Source organism: Colletotrichum costaricense (genome assembly GCF_030867565.1).
Source record: "Colletotrichum costaricense strain IMI 309622 chromosome Unknown Scaffold_8.1, whole genome shotgun sequence".
Classification (NCBI taxonomy): Eukaryota; Fungi; Ascomycota; class Sordariomycetes; order Glomerellales; family Glomerellaceae; genus Colletotrichum; species Colletotrichum costaricense.
This window is the reverse complement of record NW_026848237.1, coordinates 1617361-1627859: the sequence shown is the minus strand read 5'-3', so window position 1 is coordinate 1627859 and position 10499 is coordinate 1617361. Positions and strand designations below refer to the sequence as shown.

Below are 10499 nucleotides of genomic sequence, written 5' to 3'. Positions count from 1 at the left end.
ATATCTGCAGTACGGTTTCTGTACGATGGCGGATGATGTTATGGTACTAAATCTATGATAAAAGCTCCCTCTTCTTCTCAACATTAGGTCCATTATGATAGGGTACTACGCGTACCGGATGGGGCTCACCAACTCCCCCATTACCGATCCAGCAGCTACTAAGTAAACTTCGGAGCGATGTCCACAAAGCCGAAGCCCTTCTCCTGGCCGAAAAGACTTCCCTCCGCCTCCACGATTCCGCTGTAGAATCTAGCCGCGCCTGAGCCCTTCTCCTGATCCTGACGAATGCTTCTGATAGCAAGAAAGTCCCCGTTATCGAAGTACAACTTCCAGTCCTGGGCGTACGTCGTGTTCGTGACTGGGGACGTCCATGTAGTTGCGTTTCCGGGAGTCATCTTAAACCGAACAAGGTGAAGCCCGTCACCTGCCCGGATGGTGGCGAAGCGCAGTTGCTGACTCGGCTCTGCAGTATCCGAGTACCATATACTGGCTCGGATACCACCTGAAAAGTTAAGCCCGAACCAGGTGAAGTTGTTGGGGCCGCCGACGCCGTGCTGGCGGTCATACCAGGTCAAGGACCGTGTGGGGTCGACCTCGAGCGTGGTTCCGTCTATGGTGAAGGAGCCCTGGGTCCTGCAGCTCGGCAGCGACCATTGCGTGGTGGTCCCGGTTCCCCAACGGTAGCGACCGACGCCGCCGTTGAGTATGACGGGCGAGGAGGCGTCAAAAGTGAGGTTGAATGCGTACGTGTCGTACTTACCCCACGTGTTCAATGACGAAAAGCTGTCATTGGAAGTGCTCTTGAAGGCAGATCCATCGACTTCAATGTCGAGCAGGCCATTCTTGATCGTCAGGTTTCCCTGCAGCGGCGCGAGGCCACCCGTGAGCCAGTAGTTGCTGGTGTGTTCGAGATCTAGGATTGAAGACTGGAAGACACTCTGACCGGTACCGGTTGGCACTTGCTGTGACATAATTGCATACTGGTGGTCATTGGAAGCTGTGACGAAAGATGCGGCCCAGTAAGAGTTTGTTTGTTCAGAGGCCAATTGAGACTCCTGGAAAGAGTAGAGAGTTGGCAAGTTCGACTAGATGGACTGTGTCTTAGCACTCATTTCTTTATTTCTTGTTGCATTAGATGTATCTCTGGGCATCCTAAAAGGACGGCTCTTACCCCGAGACTGTCTATGCCTGTGGTATCGGGTACGATGTCGAACCTCACGGCGGAGGTGGCTCCGAGCAATAGTGCCCAGTAGCCGCTGCTAAAACGTCCCATTTTGCAACCGTTCTGAGGTCAAGGAGAAAGAGTGTGAGAGCCTCAGGTGAAGGCGGTGAAGCTACCTGAAGTTGTTTGGGTAATGAGGAGTGGTAAAGTGAAGGAAAGCATTGAGAAAGAAGAGACTTTTATACCAAGTAAGGTAAGAGTGAATACTTCGGACTTCTCAACTCTTAGTCTGGAAAGTGAATTGAGGGTTGAAAGTGCCAAGTAGTTTGATAAACTCTGGTTAAATTCTTTGACGGGGCTACAGAGATTCATGACCTACAACCTCTATCCACAATCCAACATGAGCTTGTCGTCTTTCCATTGACAACAGGGTCATAGAGAGGAGTTTGTTACGGAGGCCGGATTTCAAACTCGATCCAACTCCCTTGATACGGCGATTTTAAAGCATGCTTGATGTTTGTCATGAAGTAAACCCTGACATGCGAGTGCGATCAACGTAAAAATACGAGAGACGGACCTTTCCACTGGGGACGGAAACCCGTCGGACTACATCCCGTTTCCCCCATCGACAGAAGCCGGAATCCTGAATCGGGCCCCCAAATGTACCGACCGCCGAGCTCGATGCCGTGTCTCTCCTACTGCTAGTGGCAATAGGCCATGAAGACGGCGTCGGCACTTGTGTATGAACCGTGAAGGGAATTGCGTGCCAATCTACCATGTACATAGCCACCCAAGCCACCCTCGTTTACAAACATCAGCCCGATGTTACTTAGACGCGTAAACTTCAAAGAATTCCCGCTGAATTATTTGATTATGTATATTATGTTACAGTAGTTGATGGATTGCTTTGTGCAGTCAGAGCTGTACCTAATTATAAGGCAAGACAGAAAGGTTCACTGAGCCACGGTGCAGTCGAAGAATCTCATGCACAGCGTCCCAAGTTCGCCATGTTCCTCCAGTCCGAACTGCAGTCTTGATGACCGAGCTACATGCAATAGTCCGAGCTCTGATCAAGTTTTGGACGAAGTTCATCCGTAGAAGTAAAGCATTGTTCGACAAGTTTCGGTGGTAACCAGTGGGAAAGACTTCCCAAAGCGGACTTGGTTTCCCGAAGGTTGTGGAGCTTCCCGTCGATCTGTGAAGCGCTCCCGGAACTTTGACCTGGAACACCCCTTTAGAAGCCCCCTATCAAAATGCGAACTCAATGACTAGTTACCCCGGATTATTCCAACTGGGACGAATGCCATCCTTGGACGTGATTTCCCGTGAACACGTTGATGAAGGCCTCCCAGGGCCCCGAATCCCGCTCAGACATTTTGATGGCTCTTGTTTCTGTGAGGCGCGTCAATCGGATAAACCCTAGAGCCCAGCGGACATTTCCAACAGCTGGGCAGAGTCCAGAATCTCTGCGGGGTTAAGGGCCCAAGGAGTTCGCGACGACGCCGACATTGTACGTGACGTTGCAAGTGGTGGAACTTGCTCCATCGAAATGTCCAAAAACGGTAATTCGGTATCGAGCCACTTACATCGGGACTGTGTTGAAATACCAACGATGATGCGAGTGAGGTTTCTCAAATCTGAGCATTCAGATATCACAGACATTCTAGCACAGCTCTTTTGATACATTTTATTTGCAAGCACTTCACTTTAATTACCATGACTGATCAACCCTTTAAAGTCATCGTCGTTGGCGGCGGACCGAGTGGCATCACGGCGGCACACGTGTTGCAGCAGGCTGGCATCGACTTTGTCGTTCTTGAGAGGAGAGACAGCATTGTCGATGATGTTGGCGCCAGCTTGGTCCTCAGTCCTGGCTCCTTGCGTGTGTTCCATCAACTTGGGATTCTCGAAAATCTCATGGAAATTGGCAACACGCTGTCATCAGGCACAGGATTTACCTCCGACGGCCACAAGTTCAAGCAAAACCTGATTGGCGACTACATGACGAAGAAGTAAGTAGTCAACTACTGCTCGTTCTCAATGCGTAGAAATCCCATGCTAACAACTGCTGCTTACAGTCACGGCGCAGGCCTCACCACATTCCACCGTGCCCACCTGATCCAGGTCCTCTACGACACCCTCCCCGAATCAGCAAGAGCGCGCTACTTCACCGGAAAGAAGCTCGCAAACATCGAGTCGACCGAGAAGGGCGTCACGGTGACCTGCGAAGACGGCTCAACGTACTCTGGAAACATGATCATCGGCGCCGACGGCGTCCACTCCGCCACCAGACGTCAAATGCGCAAGCTCGCCCTCGCTGAGGACCCCAACCGCGACTGGGATCCGATCAACCCGTACAAGATCCAGTACCAGTGCCTGTGGGCATCGTTCCCGCGACCCACCGACGCCGGTCAAGGGTGCGAGACGCAGAGCAAGGACAAGTCCATCATGTACCTCACCGGCAAGGAGAGGGGCTGGATCTTCCTCTACGAGAAGCTTACAGAGCCCATCCCCGAGAGGATCTCCTTCACGCCCGAGCAGCTCGAGGAGTACGCCGAGCGGTTCGCCGACTGGCCCGTCGCGGAGAACATCACGGTCAAGGACGTCTTCAAGGAGCGGTACAGCGCGGGCGGCGCTGGTCTCGAGGAAGGGATCTGCAAGAACTGGAGCTGGGGAGGGCGCATCGTGCTCGTCGGCGACGCCGTGCACAAGTTCACCCCCAACGCCGGCCTGGGCTTCAACAACGGCCTCCAGGACGTCGTCGCCGTGTGCAACCGGCTGCAGAAGCTCACGACCAACGGCAACAGCCCTTCTCTCGACGACCTGCAGAAGCTCTTTGACAGCTATCGCGAGGAGAGACACGTTCTTCTGGAGAAGGACTTGGATGCGTCGGCGCGGTTGACGAGGTCGCAGGCCTGGGCGTCGACGTTTGACTGGATCATGGCGAGATACGTCATGGCCTTTTCGTTCGTGCAGAAGATCTTCTTCACGTTCAACATGTCTCCGTCCATTCAGAGGGCCAAAGTGTTGGACTTTGTACCGGCTAAGGAGGTTTTCAACGGCAGATACAAGTGGTTGACCCCTTTCCCGAGTGAGAAGTAGTTCGGGGCGCTACGCCCGTTTTTCTCTGTTTTGCTGGTTGTTTTGTTTCAGCTTATTAGAGCATGTTAATTTGAGCGTATAGCCGGAGTTGGATACATAGATAGGAACGACTAGAATTTGTACAAATAGCCGCCATAGAGAATCACTTATTCCCCATTATGCCCTACATTCTCGTCAGTGACCTGTACAGACAGGCTCGTCAATTCCAAGCTAGTGAGCCAAAGCTCGCCGAACCAACTGAGTTCCAATATGCCTGATCTTATGTGGGAGGTCATGACCTACAGAGCAGTCTTGGGACTCGAAAGCAGGATACCTCGAGTTTGCTAGCCTCTGACAGACGTTGACTCAAGGCCACAACTCAGACCTGTACCTGGACTAGTATGCGTGGGAGGAAGCGAAACTCTAATTAATCACCCGGAGTATGAAAGTCGGCAGTTGTGAGACTGCCAAGCCAAGAATACCGACTAATCTCACCTACCCGGGCTCTGCCGTAAGTCTGCATTAGAAATTGGGAACGGAACCAGAAAGCCCCGTGAGTTGATTTCGGAATCTTACACGTCATGCCCATTGTATTCACGGTTGAAGGACGAAATTTCAGGAGCAGGCTGTGAAGGTTGGGCCGAAGGCTCGACCTAAGCAAGGGTAGAGTCGTCGCCATTTATCAGGGAATTGTTCCGTCTACAGACCATAATCACCCGTGATGGAGGTCGCGAACTAAAGAAAGAGCTGTGTCCGGCCACCGATTCAGACGGAATCACGGACGCCGAAGCTAAGCGCGACGCCCGGCGAATCTTGGCTCCACATCGGAGACGGCGGCCCGGCGGATACCCTGCCTCCTTTCGGTAAGAGATTCCACTCGGATATCCGGGAGCGAGAACTATACTGTATCACTATGTCTATCAATACGTGCAGGCCGTGCAGGCTTTTGAACGACTAATGATCGGTTACCATCATTTGCCTGGGTTTGATTGATCTTGATGGTTACAGACTCTTAGAGACTCTCACAGACTCACGCTGGGTCTCTGCTTATCTTCGTCTCTGGTTTGGCTACAGGCGCATAGTGACGCCCATCTCGATACCTTTTCATCGTCCTGCGGTAGCTGCCGCTGCGGCAACATCAAGTTATCGTCCAAAGTAGACCCTATAACCACAGCACGTCATTACTGAGAGCCCACCTTGTTCGGCCTCCTCACTTACACCGTCCACTGACCCACGAACCCAGACCGCCTGCCGCTGTCTCGACTGCCGCAAAGCATCCGGCAGTGCCTTCGGTGTAAGCATCCTAGTCCCTGCCGCCGCCTTTGCATGTGACAAGGGCACGCCGACAGACTACACCAGCACATATGACAGCGGCAACGAGGTCGTCAACCACTTTTGCGGGACCTGCGGCGTAACGCTCTGGGCTGACGGGACGTCTTCCCCGTTCAAATTCGTCAATGCCGGTGTTTTGGATGATCTTGACGCACTAGACATGTCGAAGCCCGCTGCCAAAATATATACCTGTCGACGTGCCTGGTGGTGTTCGGCTTTGAAGGTAGCGCAGCAGAAGGAGAAGATGTAGGACACGGATGGCACAGCGGGATGGAGGAGGGCTCTTTATCAGTGAATTTGGCTACTATACCCAGTAACTTCATTAGCTTATTTATACAGAGTATACATGAGGAACGGACTCAACGGAGGTCTCTTCCACGAGTGATCCACTTGCCGATCTGTGAGGGTCTGTCGGCCCGCGCCGATGGGATCCCACGCCGTTGGGCAGATGCGCGGGCAAGCTAACAAACCTTGCATGCAGCCCAGGAAACTCGTTGGTCCATCGTATGCAGTCCCGACTTAAGAAAGGCATATCGCGTTCTCCTCAAGTCCTCTTACCTTCTCAGCCATGGCGTATTCCTTGCTTCGATGATGCTCTCTGGCAATGGTTTCTACGACCGGCTGAGGCAAACTTTCCCCAACCAACAGCTTGACTTCATCCTTGAAGAGCCCCGCATCGCCCGGAGAGAGAGCATGCAACCGAGTTGATTTGAACTAGAATAGAAAGAATCAATGTGTGAGAGACCCGAAGCTGGAGTTCCCCTTATCATGGCGATCACCTCCAACTCCTCGAAAAGTGACCCTCCCACATCAATCGGCCAACCTGAGTATTACACATCATAAGGCATGGGACGCTTCCCATCGCCGTGGAGGTCGAGCAACCCCTCCCAAAGACAACGAGAGATTGGTAATCATGTCTTTCGACGGCGTAACACTTATATACGATTTTACGGAATGCCAGAGCTACTGAACCACAGAGGACAAGGTATCAGATGCTCAAAGTTCTTGGAAATCAGGAACTTAGACAGCCTTACCTCGAAAGTCATTCGTAGCTTCGCTTGTGCCTTGACAAAATCCCATCGCCAACCCCGACTTCGAATCTGATCCCGTTGCCCCAATGCCTCCATTCGTCTTCACAGCCTCAAAAACAGCCCTTATCACCGGAAGCGCATCAGGCATCGGCCTCGCCGTCGCCCAAAAATGCCTCGACCACGGCATGAAGGCCCTCATCGTCGACAACAACGACGGCTTCCTGGCCTTGGCACAATGTAGCTTGGGAGAAGACAAGGTCTTAACCGCCAAAGCAGACGTCAGCAATCTCAAGGACTGGGCTCATCTCAAGAAACGTGTCGACAGCGATTTTCAGGGTAGGATATTTGCCTCGCTCGATGTGACCCTTACGCCCTAGGACACAGACATCCTAACAAACCTCGCCAGGCCGTATCGACTTCCTCTTCCCCAACGCCGGGATCCAGCCTTCTTCCGCGTGGGACGACCCCTCGACCTTTCAAACAATCTTCAACGTAAACCTCTTTGGCGTGATCAATGGCATTTCAACCTTTAAATCCGCCGTCTCATCATCATCATCATCATTATCACCACCCTCCTCCTCCACCGCCATCGTAATCACCGGCTCAAAACCAGGCATCACAAACCCACCCGGCAACCCAGCCTACAACGCCAGCAAATCCGCCGTCAAAACCATCGCCAGACACCTCTTCTACGACCTCCGCGACTCTTCTCCCAACACCAGCGTTTTTCGTCTCGTGCCCGGATGGACGTTTACAAGTCTCGGACGCAGCGAAGAGAAACGCACGTCAGCAGAGAAGCCTGCTGCTGCGTGGACTCCGGAGCAAGTCGCCGACTACTTGGAGGCCAAGATGGCAAAAGACGAGTTCTACGTGATTTGCCCCGATAACGAGGTGACGGAGGAGATGGACGCCAAGAGAATGCTTTGGGCTGTGGAGGATGTTGTTCAGCGGCGGTCGGCGCTGAGTCGGTGGAGGAAGGAATGCAAGGAGGGATTTGAGGCGTGAGTGAGGTCTTGAGTGCGACAAGTCCGAGGGTGAATCGGGGCTGTATCCAAATTTAAGTGGTCATTGAAGAGAGAAACGACCGGGGTTTAAATCCGTTAGTTGAATCTTCAACTGAGACGGGTTTGAGTTCTTTCCCTCGAGGCGCGAAATTGAGTACACACATACACACACCATGGACGCTTAGAAAATTAGTAGGAGAGTCGACTTCCTCAAAGACTCGGCTCTTTCGCTAGTAATCCTAAGCTGAGCTACACTATGTCAATGTTTAATGGGCGGCAGAGACCTGCCGCGCAAGCGTCTCTATAGTCTTTCAAAACTTTTGATTCTTGCACAAATTTGGATTTAGACTCTTGAGCAGTAAAAACGGTATCACTAGACCTGGTGACACAGTAGGCAGGCCCCAAGAATCGTGCTGTTCGAACGTGGCTCGGAGGATAGGGAAACTCTGGATCGTCTGGCCGATCTCTGTAGGTTTTCTGAGAGCCGCCGACCATGGCTGCAATCTGGTCCCATGGTAATGACAGCATGTCTTGGGATATATCTGAAACCTCGTACACTAGCTTGGGCGACATCGGCCGCAAGCATATCGATACCTCGACCAGAGGTTCTTCGCAGTACATGAATATCCAACGGTCTCGAGGGGAATCTTGCGGGTTCTTTACGTCAAACGGGATGAAAATATCGCCAAAATCCATGTCGTGAGGCGCCAAACCATACTCTTGTTCCAAGCTAGGACGATCGTACCAACCCGTACTAGACCAAATGTACGGCAAAGGATGAAGCACAACCAAAGCGAACCTTTGAAGGACACTACCAATTAAGGTGAGTAGCAGTATCTGCTCCCTGGCAAGGGACTCTGGGTTCACGAAGCCAGTCCAGAGTGCTTTGTACATTTTACTAGTGAGCGTTTTGAAAGACCAACGGCTCGGGTGGTCTTTGTCCTCTGACACAATGTCCTTACTTCTTAGGATGAATGCAAATAATGTCGTGACCCTGCGCCAACTTGAAAGTGTCAGACGTTCGTCTTTGATCGGCTCGAGACATGAGAGTACGTGTTTCCATAACTTTTCCTTCTTGACTACTAGTTCTCGCGGTAGCCTCAGGACCAGTCCGGCACTCCTCCCATAGAGGCCATCACGAATTGGCGACCACCTGACCCGTAGTTTCTTCTGCCCAGCGGAAAATTTCGTTGCAGAGTCAGTCTTGACGGATCCGAACACGCCAAATAAGTTGTCATTCAAGTAGGGTTCTGAATAAGGACCTTCAGTCTTCGAGTCGCCCATCTCATCGGAGCAGTCGATCCAAGGCTTGTCGCCGCGATCTATTGATTCCAGGCAATCCACAAGCAAGTCGCCCGACGCCATTCCCAGCTGTCGAACCCCAGACCAATCAGGGACCCAAGACGGACACTCGGCGTCGTCTAGGCTCCTCCCAGCAGCCGGGCCAAACGCGAAAAGGCGCAGAATGACCCTACTCGCCGAAAGAGTGCCTTTATTGATATATCTCTCAGCTAGGCGGCGATGCATTTCCTTCCAGCCGATCTGGCCATACTGGAGATCAATCTGTTGTTCGCTCTGGGGTAGGAAGCAGTGCAAAGCTGCAAGACTATCTCGTGGGTCTGAGCACTTGGCCGTATGGAATCCCCAAAGCAGTTCCAAGAGGTCATCCGTTGTATCACGCCGTAGCAAATGTCGCAAATATCCCAGATTGCCCTGAGTTAGCAGGTGACTCTCCACCAAGTACCAAGCTGCTCGGAAGCGTGCGTACTCAACACAGTGCTCTCCATAACGCAAGACGGCTCGATCTGCAAGCTTGATCTCCTGGATGACCTATCTTCGGCTGAACCATGGCTTTTGCGTCAGCATCGTCAGGCTATTGCAAAGACCCATCCTGGAGGGCTCGGTCGCCGCTGGGATCGCATGTACCATGCGTATGTTGGCAAATGCCACCGCGACTTCATCGGCATCGACGTCGCCAAGCCAGACGTGTACCGTCTCGACGCACCTGTAAATCTCGCCCATCTGTGGAATCTGTTACGCCTTATCATTCTCATCCTGTTGGTCGATGCACAGGGCGTCAATCCAGAGGTATAGCGACTCGTCAGGATCGCGCAGGTGTCGCAGAATGCTATCGACAGTCGGTGTGATTCTCAACAGCGACTCCTTGTGCGTGATGATATCGTCGCCAACGCTGCTTTGATCAATCATGAGGTCGATAGAGAAATCGGGCAGACCCCAGGTGTACGATACGGCAGACTAGTTTCGGGACGTGTCTCTGCTGCGAAGCTGCTCCTGCCGACTGTATTGGATCATGGAACACCGCAGTTGAGATTTGAATGAGGCTGCGGGCTGGAGTACGAGCACGCGTGTCGAGTCTGGGTGTTTCAACGGTTCGTAGCGGTACGACGGCAGGCTCTGTGGCCTCTGAACCAGTGCCACTTCCATGGAAGTGAAAGACTCGGAATGATGCCGCAAATGTGGAACGAGCACATGAAGGATAATGAGCTAGGCGTGGAGCGGGGAAGGGGGAGGAGGAAGGTACAACTATCTTGAATGATTTCTTGTGGTGCTGAAGCATGGTTGGTGAACCGGTGGCTATGCAGGTCGCAATCAGGCAGAAGTGCATTTTCCCAACATCCTCTTTAAGGCGCCTAGGTACCAAGTTTGTTGATGTCTAGTAAGTCAGCTTTTCTGTAAGTTGAACTTATACTCTAGAATGAATTGAACGGTAAAACACGTAAGAGCGACTTCACTGCCCGAAATGGTGCATGTTCGGTTGTATTATATTTTACTCCATCCGTTTTGAAGAGCGGTTCACACCACTCACCCAATACTTAGAACAAGCGTACATTTAACACCCCAATAGACCAGCGCATTTACCAGTACCTC

At 52.2% G+C, this 10499-nt stretch overlaps 4 protein-coding genes across 4 annotated transcripts; 2 read left to right on the top strand and 2 right to left on the bottom strand.

Moving 5' to 3' along the window:
• Positions 1-158: 158 nt before the first annotated feature.
• On the bottom strand, positions 159-1273 carry CCOS01_08579 (uncharacterized protein; the record flags this gene model as incomplete). Its single annotated transcript, XM_060456740.1, has 2 exons — positions 159-1085; positions 1172-1273. 2 exons carry the CDS (start codon positions 1271-1273, stop codon positions 159-161), a joined length of 1029 nt encoding a protein of 342 aa, XP_060313014.1.
• Positions 1274-2878: 1605 nt separating this feature from the next.
• On the top strand, positions 2879-5825 carry CCOS01_08578 (FAD binding domain-containing protein; the record flags this gene model as incomplete). Its single annotated transcript, XM_060456739.1, has 3 exons — positions 2879-3174; positions 3241-4213; positions 5487-5825. 3 exons carry the CDS (start codon positions 2879-2881, stop codon positions 5823-5825), a joined length of 1608 nt encoding a protein of 535 aa, XP_060313013.1.
• An 867-nt stretch (positions 5826-6692) lies between these two features.
• Positions 6693-7611, top strand: CCOS01_08577 (oxidoreductase; the record flags this gene model as incomplete). Its single annotated transcript, XM_060456738.1, has 2 exons — positions 6693-6942; positions 7013-7611. 2 exons carry the CDS (start codon positions 6693-6695, stop codon positions 7609-7611), a joined length of 849 nt encoding a protein of 282 aa, XP_060313012.1.
• Positions 7612-7859: 248 nt separating this feature from the next.
• On the bottom strand, positions 7860-9632 carry CCOS01_08576 (uncharacterized protein; the record flags this gene model as incomplete). The annotated part of the gene is made up of 2 exons (XM_060456737.1): positions 7860-9431; positions 9498-9632. The coding sequence occupies 2 exons, from the start codon at positions 9630-9632 to the stop codon at positions 7860-7862; spliced, it is 1707 nt and encodes a 568-aa protein (XP_060313011.1).
• Between the last annotated feature and the right edge of the window lie 867 nt (positions 9633-10499).